This window comes from Maylandia zebra, linkage group LG2 (assembly GCF_041146795.1).
Source record: "Maylandia zebra isolate NMK-2024a linkage group LG2, Mzebra_GT3a, whole genome shotgun sequence".
NCBI lineage: Eukaryota > Metazoa > Chordata > Actinopteri > Cichliformes > Cichlidae > Maylandia > Maylandia zebra.
Window position 1 is genome coordinate 28,574,792 of NC_135168.1, and position 26,566 is coordinate 28,601,357.

General features: G+C 43.2%; 1 protein-coding gene across 1 annotated transcript; it reads right to left on the reverse strand.

The window, feature by feature from the left end:
- Positions 1-4,802: 4,802 nt before the first annotated feature.
- On the reverse strand, positions 4,803-7,480 carry LOC106674971 (E3 SUMO-protein ligase ZBED1-like). The gene is made up of 3 exons (XM_024798949.2): positions 6,637-7,480; positions 5,832-6,451; positions 4,803-5,744 (listed from the first exon to the last, which is right to left on the reverse strand). Exons 1-3 carry the CDS (start codon positions 7,472-7,474, stop codon positions 5,349-5,351), a joined length of 1,854 nt encoding a protein of 617 aa, XP_024654717.2. The 5' UTR covers positions 7,475-7,480; the 3' UTR covers positions 4,803-5,348.
- Between the last annotated feature and the right edge of the window lie 19,086 nt (positions 7,481-26,566).

Here is a 26,566-nt window from a genome sequence, read left to right on the forward strand (position 1 = left end):
CCCCGAGCATGTGGTCACACTTGGGGATGATCACATATTACAGAGTAGTATTAGCCACCATGACACTTTAGCATTTGATGTGTTTATATTTGTTGTTAAAGTTGTTGACAAAAACTCTCTTTTCTCCAGTGCAGAGATTAAAGATTACTTCCCGTCATGACTCCTGATGCTGTACGTTGGCTCTTCACAAAACTATAACTAAAGGAAACAAAATGGTTAAGTTGCGAAGCACAACTCGAGAACATTCCTGGTTTGGTTTTGGATGATTAACCTTACATGTTCCTCGCTCTCCCTTTGGTTTCCTTTCTTCCTTACTACAGTCAACTGTCCAATAAAGCCAAAGCACACACCCACAAAGTAATAATAATAACTTGGTGGAAGAACACTTGAGGTCATTGTTTGAAATGGTCAACAAGCAGCACTGGTTTCTTCAAATACTTGCTTTGTTGACTTGCCAAGCCACCCCAACCTCCACGGCCCGCACTGACTTTGTAGCTTCGTGCTGTTTCCTGTCTTGCTGCAAATAGATAAAACTCATTGTTGCTAGGGTTTTGTTACTTCAGGATAAACTGGTTATTTTGCTGCATACTTACTGGAACAACTGGCACTGTAGTTTTTCAAATGAAGGGAGTCTCAATGCACAAACGAGAGCTGTAGAGAAATAAAGTGTGAACATTTTTAATTAGGCCTTCTTCAGCCAGTTTTCTTTGACCATCTGTTTGTCTTTTTATCTCAATTTTATTTTAATGGACTCAGAGAAGAATGGAGTCATAGTAAGCTCACAGTGTTCTCCAGACTTATCTGTTTTTATATACGCACCATGGTCCTAACCCTGTATATCCCAGTAGAATATTCCAGATTCCTGACTGTCGTGAAACATTCCAAACACCTAAATATAGCCAAAAACTGCTGTAAAATGTCAACAGGTTAGTTAAATGTAAAGATCACAAGTAGCTCTTTTAAACCTTTTATGACCATTTAAAAATAGTATATTTTTCTACATTTCCTCATCTATTTCTCATTCCCTTTTTCTCATACTCCACTTCTTGGTCTGCCTTCTTCACCACTGCTCTCATAACTCATCTCTACCTCAAGCCTCATCTCCTGAATTGAAGTTAGGATCTAACGCACAACAACCTGCATAACGATCCTTATTTAATCTTGATATTGTCCCAAATACTGATTTTTATCAGATCAGGCATGCGACCCTCTTGCCTTCGGAGAGCTTTGTCAGCCTCTTCCAGAGTAAATAGTCACTCGGCCACTACGAGGAAACAGCGATCTGACAGAATGCACTCACTAGACAAAAGGAGTCGCGCAATCTGCAAATGTGCTTTGCATTGTCGTATTTCAATCGTTATTTGCTTGGACCTGAAGTTTTGATGCCTATTATGTATTTTTTTTTCGGGGGGCTCCAGGGAGAATTCCTCTCTTCTGGTCAATAGGATAATATCAATATGACTCTGAAAGCCCACAGCCTACAAATATGTCCATTACAATAACATCATCTGCCAGCACAGCCACTACAAAGCACATTCACGGTGACACATGCTGAAGACTAGCCCTCCATGTCCCCTGCTGCATGTTGTGCACAAACAAGTCATGTCAGTTTTCCGGTCACAGGCTTTTCCCATTGCCAAACATTTGAATGAATGTTGATCCATAAATATTTAATTGGTCCCCCATCCCCTGTGGGAGCAGCAACTAAACCCTCGATATCTGACTAACGAGATAAGAGGAGACTCAAACTCAGTATGTAGAGGGGAAAAGACAAAAAGGAAATGTCAGCAATAAAAACGGGAATATTTGAGTGCATGTGGCATCACAAAAAGTGGAGTATGTGTTCTTCCAAATGAATGGATGCATCAAAGCACAGCATAACAACAACGTTCCACTGATGTTCACGGCAGGAATGGAATAAGCATGGAGGGAGGGTAACAGCACAAACTAGGAAGGAGGACACATGCAAAACAATTAGGCATTCACTTTTAAAAGAAATGTGTAGACTGTGTGTTGCACAGAGGGGGAGGTCATGGAGGAATGTACGGTGTTAAGTATGATTGATGGGCTGGGAATGTGCAAGAGAAAAGGAATCCGCGAGGTGGATTTGCAGCAGACAGCTCATATTCAGAGAAAATTATGAAGAAAAAGTGATTCAAGGTAATTACAAGAAAAAGATTATACAGCAGTGATGTCTGTCTGGTCTTGTCTGATAGAAGCCAACTTGGTGTGTGACTCAACTTGATGACTTAATGATGTTCTCTGCATTAGCTGTGGGCTGGCCTGTCCAGGGGGCATTGACATTTTCTGATGAACTCATCAGACACAGCTTTAAAGACAGTGAGTCATATATCATATGTACATATAGACTCAACCGAGCAAGTTCTGCAAAAGTGTATCCATTATCTTTCTAGCTTGTCCTAGCTGCAGCTTGGCAGAAAGAAGGTATACCCAAGACAGGTCATCAGTGAGCCACAGTGCTGCTACGTTCAGTGAGACCGCCTGAGGCATGTACTACAAAGCATGATATTGTCTTATCCAGTTAAGTTCTGGCTTTTCTGTAATACAAAGGTGGCTCACTTCTTACTGGGCTAAATTGCCATGGTAACCGATGCTGTAGACCTAACGTTCTCCGAAGCAGGTAAAGATCCAGATTAGTGATACACAAGTATGAAGTCATCACCTACCGACCAATCAGTACTCCAGAATATATCATCACCACCTCGGTAAGATTTCTCAGAACTCTGCAGGGAGAGTAGAAATGTCTAAAATATTTTTATTTCCCCGATGAGCATCGATAATAATTATAGATTTTTTTTTCTGTTGCCAGGAAACAATTTTACAACAGTTTTGCTGTTCTACAAGTGTAAATTGTTTTGTAACGCCTGTGATGTCACTTTTTTTAACAAAAAAGAGACATCACAGGCGTTACAAAACTTGTAGTCAAGTTGACATCCGTGGGACCTCCGTTTATGGGCTATTTATAGTCCAAATGTGGTCATTGTGGACGTCTTTTCAATGTTAGACTTTGACCCATTGCCGTTTTTATAATGCTTCTACATGTATAGGCTCTGTAGTCCCAGAAACAGTTATGTGTGAAGGAATGCAGAGTGAACATGTCCAAGATGGTGAGGCCTCTTGAGCTTAAACAGAGCTGAGCAGCTGCAGTGTGGATTTCGAGCAGAAATTCCCCGAGGTGTCGCGGATAAATACAACAAAATAAAACCAGTACTGCTACCAAAAAAAAAAGATTCATTCATAACACATGGGAAAAGACCCAGGGAAACCGAGTTAACGATAAAAACAATAAAAAAAATAAAAAAAACCCTGAAAAGCATAAATTATAAAAGCATAAAATCCGAGCCTCAGCTCTCGTGGCCCGGTACTAAATGACTCACTGACTGGTACCGGTCGAGGGGTTAGGGACCGCTCTTCTTAAGGACATATTGATGGTTGGGAGGAAGTAATTACTGAAGTTAACTCAGAAAGATCAGTTAGAGACAGTGATTGGCTACTGTTTGGTACAAATTGGTCTTAGCCTTAAGCCTTGAAAATTCCAAAGTTGTGTGAGTTATAAAAAATAAAAAAGCTTCAGTGACCTGATTATGAAAGGGAAAGTATCCATAAAGATCAAAGCTGTTCTTTTGTACCCTGTAAGCATGTTCTTTGGTGCCATTTGTTGATCTTTATTGCCAGCAACAAATGACCAAAAGCTAATATGCTGTGTGTGGCCGATGGTCTGGCAGGTTGGTGTAAATGCACCATTAACATGGCCTTCCAATCAGTCCTTATGAATGCTGTCTGAATCATTATCGCTAAACTGTCAAGCAGTTTTTTCAGATCTGCCATAGTTGGTTTCAATTACTTCGTGAAACCTACACTACTTGAATAAGGATGGCGAAAAACTGTGGTCATCATTATAAGCAAACATTAAGACTTCCTGGCTGATCTTGCGCTTATATTTCTTAGAGCTGATTAAACTTATATTTTGAAACCTGCTATAATAAGTAGACTAAGAAAAGCGCTGCTTCCTGTGCAACTGTGGGAAATTAAAAGTAAAAGATGTAAGCCCCACTCTCTTAAAATGTTATAAAGAGACAAATGCAGTTGTTGTAGTAAACACTGTCTCATGACAGCATCATAGATTAGTCTGAAGTGATTGAACACATGTCCAATGCTCATTTTCAGACCAACACTGTCATTCAAAGAGATGCAGGTAAGCACTTCATGATCAAGGGTAAGACAGAATTGGGCAAATACGTAAAGAAAAATAAATTGTTAGCAATGAAGCAGCTAAGAGTTGCTGTACTAGACTGTGAGGCAAAAAGAAGAGGAAGAATAGAGATGCGAAGGGAACCGAGTAAGAGATTAACTGTGTTCTGACCTCTAGCAATGGCATCAGTGAGCTGTCTGTGTGATTAGAGCTGCTGCACACTGACTGTAGCACCAAGGACGCTGCAGAGATGGGCAGAACTTCTGAGAGTATTAATTAGTCTACAAACTGTATCGACCTCTATTGAGGAACAGTAAGAATTGCAAAAATGGGAATAGGAAAAAGCCTAAGAGTGCCAGTCTACCCCAGTCCGGTATGGAAGCCAGCTAAGTTGGACCAATTGCATTTGCAGGATGGGATATGCAACTATACAGTATTAAGAGGCAGAGGACCAAATGTGTTGGACAGTGGTTCATGACTCCCAGGTTAGCACTGTTTATTGCACTGCAAACTGGGAATACTGGGCTCAGATTCAAATCCAGTTAGGAAAACTGTGGGATAGGGCTGCACGATATTAGGAAAACCTGCGATGTGCGATAACTGTGATCAATACTGCGATAACGATATGACTTGCGATAAAATAAATAGCAAAAAAAAAACAAAAAACAAATACATAATTTCCGTTTTACTGCACAGTTTTATTTAATGAAAGCTGCTGTATTAGCAGTGTAACAACAAAGTGCAGTCAAACATTGAAACATTGCCCCCATAAAAAAATTTCTGAGGCTTGAATTCTGAAAGACATCCTTCCCGGTCTCTATAATTAGTTTTAAATAAACATAACTTAAATTATACTGCAAATTATCTCTATGCAGTTGTTCATCATTTTACCACTCACCAAGTAGTTATGATGCAAGTCAAAACTGGAGTGGAAACTTTACTAGATTAAACTATAGGTAAGAACTTGTCTGCTGTGGGAACACACCAAAGAACAATTGTCTACCTTTGTGGTCGTACTGGCCAAGACTAATATTATCAACAATTAAGAACAATGTAGGTAGTGTATTTTTGTAATTTTTTGAAAAAAAAAAAAGGTTTCTCTATCTTGCATTCATCCTTCCTGAGTGAATGTTTTTTATGGCAAGTTCTTGTTAAGGAAAACCAACATGTTTACTCTCCAAGGTTTTAAACATGTGCGCTGACATGTTACTATGTTTCCTGATGTACTAAAAAGTCTCTCTGAAGGTGAGCTACTTGCAGGTATGCAGAGATACTTCCTTGCAAGCTTGCTTAGCTGTGGGAATGTCATTTTGTGGAGTTTCCACCATGCCAAGGGGTCTTCCTCACTGTCTATGGCCGTGGATAGCAAGTAGCTGTTAAGCTCAGCTTCAACAGCTTGTGAGAGATGCATAAAAGAGGAGGTAGGGATTGGAGCTGCCTTGAAGAAACTGCCCAGGGACTTTTTTGCCTTCTTCAGGGGACGACTGGGTGGATCATCTGTCTGGGCCTCTGGTTCAGCGGAGCTTCTCTCCTGGAACAGAAAGCAGATTATAAGAAAAGTAAACATTTTGGACTAAATATGAATTGAAAGGTTTTATATATAAGCATGCATGAATACCTTCTGTGCCACTGCTTCCATTTCTGACATCACTCTGGTCTTGATGTCTGAGACTCGATCAGTGCTGGTGTAGCTGACTTTAAATCTGGGATCCATGAAGCACGCCATGTCCATAAGTTCCTGGGTAGCTGGATTTTCATATTTAGTAATCAGGTACTCGAGGATTTTCTTCTTAATTGATTTTGTCAAATCACTGTCTTCTTCCTTCTCTGCAAGCACCGACGTCTTCATCAGATGAAGGACTGGTTTTACATATGAAACACTAACGTAGCTCTCACCAGACAGGGCATCTGTAAAGTCTTGCAGGGGGTGTAATGCCTGGTTGACAGACTCCAGTACCTCAAGATCCTGCCAAGTAGGAATCAAGTGTCTTGATTTCTTGTCTGCTGAGATGACATCAGAAATGGCCCGCTGCTGCTCCAGGACTCTCTCAATCATCTTCTGCCTGGAACCCCACCTGGTTGGGCATTCTGTGATCAGTGTGTGCTCTGGGAGGTTGAGCTTCTGCTGTGCTTTTTTCAGAGCCATCTTTGCTTTCCAGCTGTGGCAAAAATGTCCAACTAACTTTTTGCAAAGTCCAATGGCTCGGGCAATGCGGGCATCATCTTTGATAGAATTTTCTGGAGAAATAAGAGGAAACAAAAAAACTGTCATGTTTAAAACCTTTTTTTTAAAAAAAAAAAACTAATTGAAATTTATAACTAAAGTTGTCTAAAAAGGTAACATTATCCTTATCAATATCAATTTGATAATAATGTATAGCACATTTTCATTGCTAAAAAGATCTGCCTTGAATAAAACTTACCGATTGCAAGGTGCAGCCTGTGTCCAAAACACTGAAGTCTGACCCAGTTGTTTAGCTCCGTGGCTCTCACAACATTGGCACCGTTGTCTGTGGTGATGCACACTTGTCGATCTTCTTTAAGATCCCAGCTGGCTAACACCTCACGTAATACATGGGCTATATTTTCACTAGTGTGGGAGTCTGGAAAATACACAGTCTCTAGACACCGTGTTTTCAGTTCAAAGTCTTCGGTGAGGAAGTGCACTGTGAAACTCATATATGGTTCCGTTGTACGACTTGACCATAGGTCTGTAGTGCTTGCGTAGTTTTCAGCTTGGCTCAGTTCAAACATGACGGTCTTGCGGCATGTTTCATACATTTGTGGAATGGCGACATGTGAAAAGTAGTTTCGTGAGGGGATGCGGTATCTCTGGTCCACTTTATGTATCAGACTGGTGAAGCCCTCTCTGCTAACTGTATTTATAGGCATCATGTCTTTAGCCAAAAAATGTGTAATGGCCTCTGTTATTTCTTTGTACCGCTTCGACGTTTTCTCATAAGGAATTCCACTTGAAAAACTCTGATACAGAGACGGCTGTTGGACTGCTGCGCTCTTTGTCTTAACATTAGCAACCTTTGTTTGGCTAGCCCTATCTTTCTGGAACTCTTCAAACAGTTCTCTGTGGTTGTATTGAAGATGATGGTGGAGATTAGTCGTGTTTCCTCTGGTGGTTGCCACGAGTGTTCGGCAAGTTTTGCAGAGTACCTGTGTTTGGAGAACGTCGTCTTTATCAAATCCAAAGTACCTCCAAATAAGTGAGGTACTATTTTTTTTTTTTAGCCACGAGTTCAGTAGCATTCTCGTCACGCGTCTCGCTCTCAGCCATTACAACTTTGACTCGTTGCTGCAGCGTTGTTCGCGCCCGACCTGCGTAGGAGGCGGGCCTCTAATCCATTTGATTGGTTAATGCCGTGAAGGGCTCTATTCGACTGGTCAAATGTGTAAATGGATTTCTTTGATTGGTAAATTCTTTACAGCACGTGTGTAAACATTTTAAGGTACCCAATTATCGCAGTTTACGCCGTCTTTTGCGATGGGCCCATCGCGCAGGCTGATATCGCGATGACAATAAATTTTCGATTTATCGTGCAGCCCTACTGTGGGACAATAATTGCCACTGTTGGTATCTGAATTGGATCAGTCTACTTGGGACCAATTTGGCTTAAGTTCCCTGGACCACAGCCTCTTTTCAAAGGGTTTCATTTTGAAATGAAAGACAAAGAGAGCCTACAAAAATATATTTAAAAAAAAGAGTACAAAATTAAATGACTTGGAGAGGAGATAAAGTGACTACAAAGAAAAAAACTAACTGACAACAAACAGATGGATCCTTGGAACAAAGATACAGAAAATGTAAACTAACACATACAAAACAACTTCAAGGAGACACAAAACTACTAAGAGACATAAAAAGACTCCAAAGACACAGTAAGGGATCAAAAAAACCAAGTGAACAGACCAGTAAGCAACCAGAAGCAGACACGGAGCAACCTGAAAAGACACCATCGTTACAAAGGTGCTCACTAAAGTGACAAAGACACACAGATGAGCAGAAAATGATGAAAATGTCAAGGAGACCAAAAAAGTGTGTCTCCAAACAGACATGAAACAGCTGCAGAGTCAAATTATCACATTCACAAGATTATCAGACCTGACCTTTGACCTTGACATCAGGGTCAGTGACACACTGTCTGAGGTTTTTAACAGATGCACTTATGGTATCAACTTGAAAATCCTCGGTGATTTTCAGAAAACCTGACCTCTAAACATTGGGAGCATCTCCAAAAAATCCACCTCAAGTTTAAACTCAGCTTAAAAATCTTACATTGCCTCGTCCTGGTGCTATCATTTTCACAAAGTATGGTGTCAACACCACCCACTCACGGGCTGATGGGGGGATAATACCTAAAGCAACCAAACAACAGAGAAAAACTACAAACAGATATGAAGCAACTACAAAGACAGAAAGCTACAGTTACACATGCATGAACACAGACACAAAACGAACTGGATTCAAAACAAACAAAGAGCCACAGAACAATTACAAAGTATATCTATTCATTTTCATATATTGTTAATTTGAGTCTATCAAATATTTTGTACTTAACAAACATGATTTATTGTTGCTTCTAAACCTACCTCTAAATCATGACTTGACAACAGTCATTCGTTCATGTGGGGCATTTAGCTAACCTGCCATTTTTGCCTTTAACTTCTTCCAAGTCCAAGTTTCACCAGACACAGTGTGATAAATACTGTTTCTCTCTGACAGCTTTCATATTGTCCAGATAAAATCTTTGCTACAAAGTCATTCATTGAAGATTGATGATATAAGTTTTCAAAAGCGCCTGAAAGAAAGTTGAAAGCTTTTCACAGGCCATAATTAAAATGAATGTTGCCTCCAGAGTGACTGGCTGCTTAACTTGTTTGTTGTAAATTTATGGTGAGAGCCAGAATATGAAGTGCCAAAAGTGCAGAAGGAAGGAAATGATAAATAAGAGATATGTACCGACAGGAGAAACAGATGACAGGAAAAGAGTAGAAGGCAGAGAATGAGAAAATTAGTCTGAAGTGTAACTAAGCAAGTGCTTGGCAGCTCCTTGTTCTCTGAAGATCTTCACTAGAGGAGCTCGTTCCTCCTCCTGTTTTCTCTTTGTTCAACTTTATGTCAGCTTCTTTTCTTCACTGTCTTTTAATTCCTAGACAGACTATATGACATCCTCTTCCTCTCGTATTGCATAGTATCAGCAGAGATAGTGTTTTCCTTCCAAATTCTTTCTGTTTGTACAGCCAGCCGAAGTCTCTGGCCTTCTGTTGTTTTGCTTTGTGTATTTGTAAAATGTTGAGACGTGTTTCTTGACTATTGCAGCAGCATAAACGTGAATATTCCCAGTCTTATCCTGGCGCAGATGTTCTTCCCTAGCATGCTATCTTTATTGACTGCACTATATGGTATCAGTTTGGGAAATGCTCGTTTTTTAGGCCTCACGATCCTCATGCACGATCCTCATGCACAATCCCAGATCTACAAAAATATCTTTGCAAGTGTGGTATGAACCAGTCTATGAATCGGTCTAACTGAATGCATCGTCACAGTGAAGAGTTCTAAAATACGCTTAATGAAAATGGTGGCATGAGTATCTTGGTAATATATCAGGCATACCATTATGATCACTGACAGGTGAAGTGGATAACATGGAGTATCTCTTTGTCATGGCGTTAGTGGGATATACGAGGCTGCAAGTTAACATTTAATCCTCAAAATTGATGTGTTAGAAACATTTTGATGGATAGACGTTCCATTCAGAGCATCTCCAAAACTGCAGGGGTGTGTGGTGTTCTCCAGTCTGCAGTGGACAGTGTCCATCAAAATTGGTCCAAGAAAAGAACAGTGGTGAGTCAGCAACAGGGTCATGAGTAGCCTTACCCACAGTGAAATCTGGCCAAATGTGTGGTCCAGTCCAAAAGATAAGGTACCGGGAACAGGTAAACACACACAGGGGGCAGAAGTCTATTGAAGCTGTCATAGGGCGAGAGGCGGGACACAACCTGGACAGATCACCAGCCTGTCACAGGGAGACAGACAACCATGCATACCTACTGACCTAACCCCACTAACTATATGTACCCAGAGACACAGAGCTTCTTCCTCTGAGGCTACAGTGCTAAACACTGCGCCACGAAACTCTCACTCCATATTTTAAAAAGTAGGAAAGGTATGATTACCAGGTTTGATACTTTTTGTCCTTGACAGCTTAAACCACAATAAACAGCACAAGCAGGCTCTTGTAACCTTGACTTTCCTGTGAGTCCAGGCAGCTATCCACTCTTTTTTTTTTTTTTTTTTTTTTTTAAGGTGTCCCGTTTGGATCTTTAGCCATCAGAATTGTTGTCTTGAGGCCAAGAAAGATGGCAAGCGGATTTATTTTACCAAGTGGATCATCATGACCTTGCCATATTGGTCCATTTGATTGACCTTTATTATAATTATGAATTTATTTTATTTTCAGTTGCTACAAACGGGCCAGACATGAACTGGGGGATAGGACAGGGAGAAAGAATGAAAGAAAGAGAGGGAGAGAAAGAAAACCAAAGGGGAGAAGAGATGGTGAGAAGGGGGGGAAGAAAGAAAAAGAAAAACAAACAAAACACCTGGATCACCTGTATGGAGAAAAAGAACAGAAGAGAAAGCAAACAACAAAGAGCAACATAATAAAAAAACCAGCACCATCACAATAAACTAGCTAGCAGTAGATACTAAATATTAAACGATATTGTGCAGCACGCAAGATAGACAGTGCACAATGTGCTTTGAGGCAGCAACCAAGAAAGGTGTAGTCCGCGTCTGTGAACACCCGTGTGTACACCTGTGTGCATACCTTTGTGGATCAGCACGCTTGTATTCCAAAGGTTTCTCCATGTAACGATCTGCTAAGGAGTGTGGGGAGCCACAGCCCCGTCCACCAGGGTATGAAGCAGGTATGGAGGAGATCCAGGCCCCAGATATCCAGAGGCCCCAGAGTACAAGGACCCGAGGAGGACCACCAAAGGGGGGGGGAACCGTGCCACCCTCCTGGGAAGAGCTGAGTAGAGCCCCAAAGGAGAGGTCACCCCGCAGCTACGGAGCAGAGGCCAGAGGGGGTTGCAGTGGCGTGCCCGCGGGCTCTGCCGGCAGCCAGCTGTGCCAGAGAGGACCGAGCTTCAGGCCCAGAGGCCAGAGGTCTGAGGGCATCCCACCCCCTGGAAGGAGCCCACCCGGGCCACAGGCGCCCGGCCCCGCCAATCGGCCACCAGGAGTGAGCCGGTACATACATGAGCGCCCAGCCCCAGATGACAAGGACCACCAACACACCAACGCCTGAGGGCATCAGCCACCGGCAGGGACTGTGGTGAGGGGAGATAGGCCTCCGTACTTAGGAGGGCCTGAGATGTACCCAGAGAGGTTGAATCTAAAACCAACCTGACATATAGGGAGTGCAGAATTATTAGGCAAGTTGTATTTTTGAGGAATAATTTTATTATTGAACAACAACCATGTTCTCAATGAACCCAAAAAACTCATTAATATCAAAGCTGAATGTTTTTGGAAGTAGTTTTTAGTTTGTTTTTAGTTTTAGCTATTTTAAGGGGATATCTGTGTGTGCAGGTGACTATTACTGTGCATAATTATTAGGCAACTTAACAAAAAACAAATATATACCCATTTCAATTATTTATTTTTACCAGTGACACCAATATAACATCTCCACATTCACAAATATACATTTCTGACATTCAAAAACAAAACAAAAACAAATCAGCGACCAATATAGCCACCCTTCTTTGCAAGGACACTCAAAAGCCTGCCATCCATGGATTCTGTCAGTGTTTTGATCTGTTCACCATCAACATTGCGTGCAGCAGCAACCACAGCCTCCCAGACACTGTTCAGAGAGGTGTACTGTTTTCCCTCCTTGTAAATCTCACATTTGATGATGGACCACAGGTTCTCAATGGGGTTCAGATCAGGTGAACAAGAAGGCCATGTCATTAGTTTTTCTTCTTTTATACCCTTTCTTGCCAGCCACGCTGTGGAGTACTTGGACGCATGTGATGGAGCATTGTCCTGCATGAAAATCACGGTTTTCTTGAAGGATGCAGACTTCTTCCTGTACCACTGCTTGAAGAAGGTGTCTTCCAGAAACTGGCAGTAGGACTGGGAGTTGAGCTTGACTCCATCCTCAACCCGAAAAGGCCCCACAAGCTCATCTTTGATGATACCAGCCCAAACCAGTACTCCACCTCCACCTTGTGCTTTTGGGCACTCCAGTGATGTTGCAGCTCTGAAATATGGCCAAAGTGGTGGCAAGTGGCATCTTGGCAGCTGCACGCTTGACTTTTCTCAGTTCATGGGCAGTTATTTTGCGCCTTGGTTTTTCCACACGCTTCTTGCAACCCTGTTGACTATTTTGAATGAAACGCTTGATTGTTCGATGATCACGCTTCAGAAGCTTTGCAATTTTGAGACTGCTGCATCCCTCTGCAAGATATCTCACTATTTTTGACTTTTCTGAGCCTGTCAAGTCCTTCTTTTGACCCATTTTGCCAAAGGAAAGGACGTTGCCTAATAATTATGCACACCTGATATAGGGTGTTGATGTCATTAGACCACACCCCTTCTCATTACAGAGATGCACATCACCTAATATGCTTAATTGGTAGTAGGCTTTTGAGCCTATACAGCTTGGAGTAAGACAACATGCATGAAGAGGATAATGTGGACAAAATACTCATTTGCCTAATAATTCTGCACTCCCTGTATAGACACAGACGAACAGGCACACGCGGACACAGACGTGCATTCCCACCCCATATGCACAACCAAATACTCGGCACTCACCCAACGTGTAGACAGACACAAATAGACACTGCACAGACAGTCGCACTCCCCAAACATACTCTATATCCCAGGTCCAGGTACCCCCACCCTCAGAGGGGCAAGCCGCACCTAGACCCAGGAGATGTAACCCTTCTCTCTGGGGTGGAGGCAAGCGGACCACCTCCTTATCTGCAGTAGCAGGGAGGCCCCGCATCCCAGACCCCAGTCTGATGGCTAACAGAACCGGGGTGAGTGAAGACCTCAAACCTCCCTACGCCCGCTCATATGTAGTGTTGCTGTGTGCTGTTCTAAAGTGCATTTAAAACTCAGGAGAGCATGGTACTAGCTTCCTCTCAGAGAGCAGCACGGCTCTTCCTGAAAACCCTTAGTGTCTAAATGCATTTAAAATTGAGGGTAGGGCACCAGCGCCAGAGGTGGGTTGGAGTACACCGACCATCCTCTGGATGCTGTAAAACGTGCCCACCCCCAAGGCCCTATATGTATGTGTTATGTGAGAGTGTGTGAGTAATGTGGATGTCTAGGTTGCAGAATAAAATTGAGGCACAGGCGGCCAGAAGGGGACAGAGGGGGAGTGCCTCCCCTGTACCCTGGTGACATACCTGCACCCCAAGCCCTGCGTGTGTGGGTGGGTGTGGTAGAGCGGGAATAGGGATGCAGCTTAGGATGGGGAGGGAAGAAAGGGAGGGGCAAGCGGCCCCTCCCTGGGGCCAGCTCCCCCGCTGACCCCAGTAGGCACCCCCACACTCTGGAACCCACCAGGGCAAGGGGGCCCAGGCCCATCCGGACCGGGGCCCGCAGCAGCAGCACCGCCCAGCCCCACAGAGTCCGGGGCAGCCCACCCGACTCCACCCCAGAGAAAACTGCACCCACCCCATCATCCAATCATCTCCCAAACTACACAAGACAATAGACACCCAGGTTGAGTTCATTCTCCACCTCTCCTATATCTCTCCCCCCACCTGCAGAGTGAGCTCCTGTAGTGAGGAGACCACCTGCAAAGATATAATAACCTCCCCACCAGTTAGAGAGCCCCCTAGTAGGGCCGATGCATCAGAGGTCCCCTGCACTGGGGCTGAGCCCCCTTGCACCCACCCGCCCACTGCTCCGGCGACACAACAGCCAGGACCCAAGCCCCCAAAGCCCGGCCAGCACCCCAGACTGGGGGGCGGAGCACCCCCAGACCCCCAAGCCTCCACGCCCGTGCCGGACCCTCCCAGGGGCAGCCAGGCTACCAGGCCAGTAACCAACGTCCGCCAGCACAGACCCTCCCCCATCTCCGCTGTATGCAGCCACAAGGAAAACACCATCCAAGAGCACCAGAGCTCCTAACCAGGTCATGGCCACATCCCCCAGGTTAGTCCCTCTAGGGAAACGTCCGTAGGGACTCCCCAGACGCCCTAAGGCCATCCCTACCCCCATATCAACCACAATAGCGAAGGCAGGACCAAACCATGACCCCCCCACCCCCACTAGGTGATGAAGCCGATCAAAGGAGCCCAAAGGGATTGATCAAATGTGATGGCAGATGTTTTATCAAGACTAATGTGATCTATTAGATGGTTTCTATATTGGTTAGAATTAAGATTATTTTTATTTTTCCAGTTAATGAGGACCATTTTCTTGGCAATGCATAGGGCCGTAAAAACAACGTGGGCTGTGTTTATTTCTACAGTGACCTCATCCAAGTTAACCAGCAAGCATACTAAAGGGGAGGCTGGAATGTTACATTTCAGACACTTTGATAAGTCTTCACATATCTCACACCAAAATTTCTGAACTGGTGGACAGAACCAAAGAGCGTTGATGTAATTGTCCGGTGTATTTGCTGTGCAGTGTGAGCAGTTGTTGGAAGGCGTATAGCCCATCTTGAACATCCTATGACCAGTATAGTGCACTCTATGTAATATTTTGTATTGTATTAATTGCAAACTGGGATTTCTGATCCATTGAAAGGTTTTTAAGCATATCTGAGACCAAAGGATTGGGTCTAAGTTGATTGATAAATCTGCTTCCCATTTTGCAATAGGAAGGGATATTGATTCATCTATTTTAGAAAGTGTTCTGTATATTTTAGACAATAATTTGGGGGGTTTTAGACTAAAAACTTGTACCACACTTGGTGGTGTTTGTAATTCAGCTTCACTGGGATTAAATTTCTTTTTTACTATGGATTTAATTTGTTGATATTCCAAAAATCGTTTCTTGTTGATCCCATATTGTGTAACTAGTCTGTCAAACGAAATAAAGTCTGTTCCTTCCCACATATGTTCCAAGTATTTAATTCCTTTGCAACTCCAATCTGGAAAGTTTATCATAATATTGTTTTGTAATATGTCCGGATTGTTCCAGATAGGTGTGCGTTTGCATGGGATTAATGAAGACTCTGTCATTTTTAGAAACTCCCACCATGCTGTCAGAGAAGAGCTAATATTGATGCTTTTAAAGCATTCATGTCGTTTGATGTTTGAGCTGATAAATGGTAGGTCTGAAATTTCTAGGTTATTACATAGTGCCTGTTCTACATCTATCCAAGGTTCATCTAAGAGGGTGTGTTTAAACCATCTAGAGATGAACTGAAGCCTGTTGGCTAAAAAATAGTGATTAAAGTTAGACAGATCTAATCCTCCTTTATCCTTGGTCCTTTGTAGTGTTTTTAAGCTGATACGTGGGGGTTTATCTTTCCAAAGGAATTTAGAAAGATACGAGTCTAGAGATCTGAACCAATCTTGTGATGGCTTATTTGGGATCATTGAAAATAAATAGTTTATTTTTGGCAAGACCATCATTTTTATAGCGGCGACCCTTCCCATGAGTGATATGGGTAAAGATTTCCATCTAGCCAGGTCGCCTTGTCTTTAAAAGTGGGATGTGGTTTAATTTAGTTAATTCTGAAAGTTTAGAAGAGATATTAATACCTAAGTATTTTATATTTCCACATTGCAGTGGGGAAGGAGAAGAATTATGGAAGGAGCAATTAATCGGAAGAACTGTTGATTTCGACCAGTTAATTGAATAATCTGAGACACTTGAGAAGGAATTTATCAATGCAACTATCCACTCTTACTACACTGTACAACGTCACCTCAACAATAGCAAATTTAACTAGTTTTTAGTTGTTGAATTTCATGCAGATTGTACATGATTTAATTTTGTTCACCATAGAAACATAAAAAAGTGAAATTGGGTGGTTATTGCATACATAAATGAAAAAAAAAAAATTGTGTATGGAAAACTCTCATAAACTGATATAGCTGCTAATGCAACACTTTCAGAGGTAAGCGTGGCAGCTCTTCTGGTTAACCTCATCTTGGTCTGTAGTTTAAGTTTAGCTCATGTTTTTGTCAAGCAACTGTTACTAAGGCTGAGGGAGGTGTTATTGAAAAACACACTCTGCAGCAACAGCTGGATGGGCAACTCATGGACCCCCAACATCTGGTCATTGAACTGATTATGCAAAACTGTTCCTGTTGTGCGACTGTGACGACATCATCTTCAACAAAGAGAATGCTTAGTTATCATATGTCGTTTTTGTAACTCGAGAAAAGGACAAAACATGACAGTATGTGAATACGGATGTGATAAATTCTAAATTATAATAAAATCTGTTCATGATATTAAAAGAGCCTGAAGAGGTGGAGCAATAACGGTGAAACCACATTCATTCAGATGCCTCCCAGCACTTCCAGAGATGAGTCTTATATCTAAAGGTGACCATGCTTTTGTTATCAGTGTCAGTGATCTGACTATGGAGGCAGTTCTAACATAATCAGGTTTTTTTCTGTCAGTATTTTTATTTTATGGCCCCGAACCAAATGGTGGACACCAGAGGTGAAGGGAGCCACCAGGCTGAAGAAGGAGGCCTATCGGGCTTGGTTAGCCTGTGGGACTCCGGAGGCAGCCGACAGGTATCGACAGGCCAAGCGGAATGCGGCTCGGGCAGTGGCTGAAGCAAAAACTCGGGTGTGGGAGGAGTTCGGAGAGGCCATGGAAAAAGACTTTCGGACTGCCTCGAAGAGATTCTGGCAAACCGTCAGGCGTCTCAGGAGGGGAAAGCGGTGCTCTACCTGCACTGTGTATAGTGCTGGCGGAGCGCTGTTGACGTCGACTGAGAAAATTGCCGGGCGGTGGAAGGAATACTTCGAGGACCTCCTTAATCCCACTGACACGTCTTCCGGGGAGGAAGCAGAGTCTGGGGATGAGGGGTGTGACCCACCGATTTCCGGGGGCGAGGTCACTGAGGCAGTTAAACAACTCCTTGGTGGCAGAGCCCCTGGTGTCGATGAGGTCCGCCCCGAGTTCCTGAAGGCTCTGGACGTTGTAGGGCTGTCTTGGTTGACACGTCTCTGCAATGTTGCGTGGAGATCAGGGGCAGTACCTGTGGACTGGCAGACCGGGGTGGTGGTCCCCATCTTCAAGAAGGGGGACCGGAGGGTGTGTTCCAACTACAGGGGGATCACACTCCTCAGCCTCCCCGGGAAAGTCTATGCCAGGGTGCTGGAGAGGAGGGTTCGTCCGCTAGTCGAACCTCGGATACAGGAGGAACAATGCGGTTTTCGTCCTGGTCGCGGAACACTGGACCAGCTCTTTGTCCTCTCGAGGATACTTGAGGGTGCATGGGAGTTTGCCCAACCAGTCTACATGTGTTTTGTGGACCTGGAGAAGGCATTCGACCGTGTCCCTCGGGGCGTCCTGTGGGAGGTGTTGCGCGAGTATGGGGTGTCTGGCCCATTGCTACGGGCCATTCAATCCCTATACAACCGTTGCAAGAGCTTGGTTCGCATTGCCGGCAATAAGTCGGACTCGTTCCCGGTGGGTGATGGGCTCCGCCAAGGCTGCCCTTTGTCTCCGGTTCTGTTCATAATTTTTATGGACAGGATTTCTAGGCGCAGCCAAGTGGCGGAGGGCTTTCACTTTGGTGGCCTCAGAATCTCATCTCTGATTTTTGCGGATGATGTGGTTCTGTTGGCTTCATCGGGTGAGGGCCTCCAGCTCGCACTGGAGCGGTTCGCAGCCGAGTGTAACGCAGCGGGAATGAGGATCAGCACCTCCAAATCTGAGGCCATGGTTCTCAGCCGGAAAAGGGTGGAGTGCCCACTCCGGGTCGGGGATGAGTTCCTGCCCCAAGTGGAGGAGTTCAAGTATCTCGGGGTCTTGTTCGCGAGTGATGGGAGAAGGGAGCTGGAGATCGACAGACGGATTGGGGCTGCGGCTGCAGTAATGCGGACGCTGCACCGGTCAGTCGTGGTGAAGAGGGAGCTGAGTGTAAAAGCGAAGCTCTCAATTTACCGGTCGATCTACGTCCCTACCCTCACCTATGGCCACGAGCTGTGGGTAGTGACCGAAAGAACGAGATCGCGGATACAAGCGGCGGAAATGAGCTTCCTCCGAAGGGTGGCTGGCCTCTCCCTTAGAGATAGGGTGAGAAGTTCGGCCATCCGGGAGGGGCTTAGAGTAGAGCAGCTGCTGCTCCACATCGAAAGGAGCCAGCTGAGGTGGTTCGGGCATCTGGCAAGGATGCCCCCTGGGCGCCTCCTGGGCGAGGTGTTCCAGGCATGTCCCACCGGGAGGAGGCCCCGGGGCAGACCCAGGACACGCTGGAGAGATTATATCTCTCGGCTGGCCTGGGAACGCCTTGGTATTCCCCCGGACAAGCTGGAGGAGGTGGCTGGGGAGAGGGAGGTCTGGACCTCTTTGCTTAGGCTGCTACCCCCGCGACCCGACCTCGGATAAGCGGATGAAGATGGATGGATGGATGGAGTATTTTTATTTTCCTTTTAACTTTTGTGAATTATCACTTATTGTGCTAACAATTTGTGTATTGCATATTTAAAAAAATCTCTTCTTGTATCACTGATGCGGTGTCTGACAGTTATTCATCAGTTAGATTGGACCACATGGGCCAGCCTTCGGTCTCCATGTGCATCTATGAGCTTTGGCTGATGATCCTGTTCCTTCTTGGACCACTTCTGACAGATACACAAGTTGGCCCTTCTCACACTTCACCCATTTTTCCTGCTTCCAACACATCAACCTCCAGGACAAAATGTTGACTAATAAATTATTAGCTTAAAAAAAAAAAAAATATATATATATATACCATGTGGATTCTTTACAAATCCTACCATGTGAATTCATGGATTTTTTTTTCACATTCTGTTTTTCACAGTTGAAGTGTACCTCTGGTGCAAATTACTGACCTCTGTCATCATTTTAGGTGGGGGGGACTTGCACAATCGGTGGCTGACTAAATACTTTTTGCCCAACTGTATGTGGAGTTTGAGGACAAATCAGGCAACCGTTTCTACAAAGTAAATTTGGTGAGCTTTCTTGGGAAGAAGACTCTACTATTACCTGGAAGTTTATTTGCAGTCTAATACAACAGTAATGAAATAAAGTTATTTTCCTTTATGAAAGTTTGGTATTTCTGTTCTGCTGCCGATTTCATTTCTATCAGTAACATCAAATTTAAAATAAAAATACCAGTTAACAACAGTGAGTCAATAACCAATGAGGGGGATCTATTGTGCTCATTTCTAGCTTCACATCTTTGTGCTTGGACTCAAATAAGTAGCTTTGCAAGGTTTCCATTGTATACTGGGCCTTGTTGTAACCCTTTCATCCAACAAGCCATGTACACGAAGCCTATGCACAGTTTTGCAGACTGTTGTGCGCATGTTGTAGCTCAGGGGTGTCAAACTCAAATACACAGTGGGCCAAAATTCAAAACTGGAAGATAGTCGCGGGCTAACGTTAATAGTATTTGAAATATATTTATTCCTCCAGATATAAGAATAAATCTTTTCTTATGGACTCAAACACATTTTGCTGAAAAACTGAATATGGAACAAGCAAAGCTTAATACTAAACAATATATATATTAGCTGTATAATACCAGTAGGCCAGCTCTAACAGTAATTTGGTATGGCTTCGCGGGCCAAATGGAATCAGGCTACGGGCCAAAATTGGCCCGCAGGCCAGAGTTTGACACCTATGTTGTAGCTGGTTACTGTCACTAGGGTAAAGTGTTAGAAACATGTGGAACAACTGGACGGTGGGCTGCTTGTCCTTGTGCGGTTATTGGTCCTGGGCCCACAACGGAGAACACTGAAGTCATAAGAAAGAACAAAGTGAAACTGATTTTAAATCGATAAAGGCTGTACACTGTAACCTTTGTGTGTGTTCATCTTGATCTTTGATGAGCGTTTTTGCATTTCTTACCCTTCACTGTGAACTTCACAGTTACTCACTTTCCTGTTCAGGCCAACTTTTCCACCATTAATTATTCTTATGATAATAATAATAATACATTTTATTTATAGGCACCTTTAAAATTCAATACAGCCGTATACACAGTATGCAGTGTACCGAAATGCTAACCCTGTGCTGTTTCACCCCAAGCCCACCATGGTGCATTTCTAGATATATAAAGACCCTCAAGGTCACCTTAGATTAGTAAGGTTCCATTTTCCAAATATCTCACTAACAGACTGAAGAGTGCAGTTTGAAGCCTGATCTTTGTGACTTACAGAGATTCCTTATGCAAATATATAAAGTACATACTATACTGTCAAAAGGTTTTTGCTCATCTGTCTTCATACATGTATGAACTCGAGTGATATTCCATTATTAATCCATAGGGTTTAATGTGATGCCGACCTTGCCTTTGCAGCTATAACAGCTTTAACTCTTCGGGGAAGGCTTTCCAAGAGGTTTAGGAGTGTGTTTATGGGAATTTTTGACCACGCTTGGCACAATGCAGTCAGACAAATACAGTTCTTTTGGCAACAGCAAAAGACTCGTCCATCAGATTGACAGATGGTGAAGCACGAATCATCACTCAAGAGATACATGTTTCCACTGCTCTAGAGTCCGGTGGCGATGAGCTTTACACCACTGCAGCTGACACTTGGTGATGTAAGGCTATGATGCAGCAGCTCGGACACGGAAACCCATTCCATGAGGCTGTCACTGTTTCTCAGCTAATCTGAAGGCTACATGAAGTTTGCAGATCTGTAGCAACTGACTCTGCAGCATGTTGGCAGCCTCTGTGCAGTATGCGCCTCAGCATCTGCTTAACCCGCTTTGTGATTTTACAAGGCCTACCATTTGGTGACTACATTTAGAGAAGAAGAATATCTCCTATTAATCTCCTATTTAAGGAAAAACAGCAGGGTTTTATAACAACCCCCCCCCCCCCCCAAAACAACAACAACAAAAAAAAAACCAGATCTTGTGACCAAAGGAAAACCAAAAACTATATGGTGCCATCTATATTTGAAGTAGTAATCACCATAGCGTGAGCAAACAGCAATAAGGCTATATGACCAAAAGAAAAAAGGAGCAGAGGGCTGCCAGTATTTCAAGTGAAAATACATTTTCATGTGCACAGCAGTGGAGAGTGAGAGCAGCAACCAAAAGGTCACCTGCTCCAGGAAATATTCTTCTCAAGAGTAACATTCAGGCAGAGGAAAGAGCAGGGAAGAGTCACTTTTGTTTCCACTTTTACACAAGTGACAGGTTGCTTACATCACCTGTTGTGTCTTCTGTGATAAGGTGTCTAAACTTATATATGGTCTCAAATGAGTAAGCAAGCACGAGTAGGACTGCACAACAGTTTGTAACTCATTTCAACTGGGTGTACTGCTGCCATATCAAACAAAGATGTTCAGCCTAAAACTTACATGACTGCACACAAATTGTATAAATACAGATAAAACATCTGGAAACAATCATAGCTGTACTGCAGGATGCCTTATATAAACACATCTCACAGCATAGAAAATCATCCATTGGAGTGATCACATTTGTGTGTGTCATTCACATTGCAATTGACTTGTTTTGTTAATTTTTGGGAGATTGTGGGAGGTACAACAGGCTCTGATTGCATCTGTGTGGTGGTGTGCAGCTGCATATCACATTGGACTCCACTGATTTGTGTTGATCTTCAGGAAGTGCTTGGACTTGGGATCTTCATTATGCGTGTACACAATGACTGTAACTGTGCAGTTAGAATATGCTGCAGCCCTGTTTCTAACCTTAGCACTCCATAGTCCATTACAACTCTAAGGCTTTCTTAGAAAACACATCTGCCATCTGAACAGAACGATGCCTGCTTAGAAACAATAAATAATCCAGCATTTCTACACATTGTGCTGCTCTGACCTGTCCTTGCCATTGCACTGGCTGAGGTAGTTCACAGCCTGTAGAAGAACACTGGTTTACAGACAACAGACATCTGCGTTGTCTTCCAAACACATTTGAAAAGACACCCACTGCTGGATGTCTATTTTAAAAGACGTTGTTTTGATACCCCCCGGAGGTCTGGATAGGTTGGAGTGCTACATGGCCTAAAAACAGAAAAGTGTGAAGTCCACCAATGAGACCCTACATATTACAAAATGAGCAACATGCTGTTTTCACTAAGACTTAAACTCACGATTGAGACTCACCAGGAAAGTATTTAAGATCAAGGGAGCCTGGCTTATTTTCCTGCAGAGGTCTAGACTTGTTTCTGCACCACAGAGCCCTGCCCCCTGCTGACCCTGCTGACCATTAGAAAGAAGGACTTGACTTTTCAAAGATAGAAGCTATATCCATTTTTTTTCCATACAGTGACTCATTAGACCTAAGAAAAAACCTAGCAATGCCGATGTTGTCATTTCTTAAGTATTGCTTATCCTATAACTGCTCTTTTGGTTTTATTGCAGACTTCAACACAGTCCTATACTCGTGGGTGGAAAGATGCCTACTTGCAGTATCAACGTGGCCGTTTTCATTGTGTTGACAAGTTAAACTCAAGTACCTCTTAAAGATTACTGCAAAGCCACTCTGTTTCAAATTACATGTCCAGTTGCTCACAGATTATTAACAAAACTACGCAGCTTCTTGTAGTTCAGTGTGGAGAGTAGCAGCACCACTTGGCTCAGAGCCATAGGCTGTGATTATAGATGGCGCATGCAAAGCCGGAAAGCTTGTAACTCTGAACCCTTCACCCCCATCCCATTTTCTCTGTCTTCAGGAAAAAAGTTTACATAGATTCCAATGTGCTGAGTAAGTTCTGTAATCCTCAGACTTATTATAAACCCTCTTTAAAATTTTAAGTGTAAGGAAAAAAATCAATTGGCAAAACAAGAGCTTACTTTTCAGCTTGTTGGAAGGCTTACGTTTTGGAAAATCCATGGCTGTGTCTGAAAAGCAGCATACTGAAAACAAAATGCAATGCTTCCCGCCTGGCTAAGTGAATGAGTGAATGATTAAGTGACTTGTCACTGAGTTAAATCCAAGAAATCCTGCTGCTATGAGTGACATGTTGACAGCCTGGTAAATGAAATCCAGCATTTTACTGCCAGCAAGCCACTCAGGCAATGCTTGGCCTTTTCTCTGGAATTTGCATGGAGAGCCTGGAATATCACACACTTGGTAAATGCACATTTCAGAAGATGTGAATGGACAGACAGCTAACACAATGCAGGTATAAGCTGCCTCTGCACCCCCACAAACACACACAAATCCACACACACTTTATGTGTCAGTAATATTTCTCCTTGCTCCAGAAAGCAATGCTGCATGACCTGGTTATGATATTACCTTAGCAACAAGCTGCCTTATAGCCAAGCTCTGCTTTGTGTGATGGTGTGTGATGGTGTGTGTGTGTGTGTGTGTGTGTGTGTGTGTGTGTGTGTGTGTGTGTGTGTGTGTGTGTGTGTGCGTCTGTGTGTGTGCGTGCGTGCATGTGTGTGTGTGTGTGCGTGTGCTAGACAGAAGCAGAGAAAAGGACAGCAAGCCATTGCTTTTTTCTGGGAAGGAGATTTCAATGTATGTGTGCGCCAAAGTGTGTTCTAGCTGTGCGAGTGCATGTGTGTGTACTAACTATATTACACATGCATATTAATATATGCAGGTGTAAAACCTGGATGGTTTGGTTGTGAACAGCACCTCCCAGACCTGTCGTGACCTGCAATCCCTTTGTTATTCGTACAACATATATTGGATTACATTCACAAGAGCCTGGTAACGTATCGGCAGCTCAATAGTGCTGTTGCTCACAGCTTACTGTAATTGTTTTAATGATAGCTAATTAGCTTCCAAACACCAAGGATTCAATCTCAAATCAATGTGAGGAAAAAAATGAAACAATCATGCAAACCCATGGGTACCTTTAAATGAAAAGAAGAAAATAGGAAGCTGGTTTCAAAGGTGATAGGAGCAGAATTTAGGCATTAGTCATTCAATACCACCCTTATTTCCAAACTGGTGTAATGTGCGTAATTATGGTAACAAGCATGATCCTCACTGAGACGACTGGCAGCTTCTGCAGCCTCAGTGAATTGTTTGCCAGCAAGATGGATTTGGCAACAAATCTTATTGTTTTGATGCAAAAAAGAAAAAAAAATGTAAATGAATGTGATTCTTCCAGCTTAAATGGAGCATTTAGAATTTCTGACAGAGACAGATGGTTCCAGTAAAAAGGCTGATTGAAGAATCAATCCTGCAAATTTTTTATCCTGTTTAAGCAAAAGTACTCCTGGCACACACAAAAAAGGTGCACAGAAAACCAGGCGACCTGGAGATGGTCTCTGAATGTTAATGAGACTGAGTAACAGAACGAAAATGGCAATGAATTAAGGGCACCAATTTTCTTGAGTATGGTATCATTTAGTTGACGGTAATCATAGGTGTAATTTTTAATCACACAGACACACACACACATGCGCGCGCACACACACACACACACACAAATACTTTGTAGTTCAGTCAGTTACCACCTCCTTCATAATCTCCAAATCAGCCTGTGTTGGAGGATCTCCCTGAATTTTCTTGCTAAAATGATGAAGAGTCCATGGAGTCAAACACAACATCACTTTAATGCACTTTTAATCTCAAAAACATGTCATTTACATGCATCACTGGAAATATTTGTATGACTATCCAAGAGAGCTGGTTCCACAGAAGAGGGGCCTTAAAACTGAAGGCTCTCCCTCCCATTCTACTTTTAAATACTCTAGGAACAACAAGTAGGCCTGCAGAGCGAGAGCGAAGTGCTGTAATAGGGTGATATGGTACTACAAGGTCATTAAGATAAGATGTGGCCTGATTATTTAAGACCTTGTATGTGATGAGAAGGATTTTAAATTCCATTCTGGATTTAACAGGATCCAGAGAAACATGGGCAAAACATGCTTTCTCTTTTTAGTTCCCAATGTCAGTATTCTGACAAGCTTTTATACCATGTTTCTAAGATTTTTAGGGCTGAGTACCATAACCTCAGTTAAACTGCAGGGATGTCTCAAAGACTCAAAGACCTGGATGACGTCTAATGTCCTGATTCTCAGTTCAACTCTAATTGGTGTGTGTTATCTGGCTTCATGGACAGATAGAGCTGCGTTTCATCTGCATAGCAGTGAAAATGTATGCTATGTCTTCTAATGATGCTGCCTAAGGGAAGCATGTATAATGTAAACAGAATTGGTCCTAGCACTGAACCCTGTGGAACTCCATAATTAACCTCAGTGTGTGAAGAGGACTCTCCATTTACATGTACAAATTGGAGTCTATTAGATAGATATGATACAAACCACTGCAGTGCAGTACCTGTAATACCTACAGCATGTTCTAATCGCTCTAATAGGATATTATGGTCGACAGTATTGAACGCACAGAAATAAGTCCACTGTCAATACAGCTGTGATGGCCTCTGAAACCTGACTGAAACTCTTTAAAATCCTTTCCAGATGATCAGTTAGCTCTTTTACAACAACTCATTCAAGAATTTTACACCCCACCCTCCTGGAAACCAGACCACTAATGTGACCCCTCTACTTCCTAGTCCCAGCGAACGACCTGTGCTTATGTGCGATTTTGCAGTTAAAACAGATTTGTATAATTAGATTTTGAGGTAGAACAACATCAGAGGTCGACACTGTGAACCAGGATTATAGCTTATCCAGGTATAGCTTCAGGGTTAACCATGGGCTGTCTGCACTACAAAAGGGGTTTATTAAGGTAAATCACCATGGTTGTCATGGTCCTGCGACCATGACTCAGTGACTTTATGTTTATGTACTTATTGTTATTACTTTCATTATTATTCATGGCTGTTTTGGGATGGTTTGTGTTTGGGATTTTAGACACTGGGTTCTGGGTTTGTGCTCCCTCTGTTGGTCCCTGGTGTTAGTGTTCCCCTGTCTCGTCAGGTTAATCAGGTCCAGCTGTTTCCCCCATCTGTGTGTGATTTCCCAGTGTCTCTTTGTGTATTTATAGCGTGTGATTTCCTCTGCTCCTCGTCGCGTCGTCTGTGTTCCTACCTGTGTTCATCCTCTGTGTTACCCTGCGTACTCTGCATCTACCCTGTGAAATCCTCTGCGTGCTCTCCCTGCTGTTCTCCCTTCGTGTTCAGGTTTGCCACTCCTTTGTGTAGTTTCACCCAGTTTAGTTCATCCGTAGTTCTGTTTTGCCATCTCCTCTTTATGTTTGTTATTATCAATAAATCACCCTCACACCTGAATAAGTGC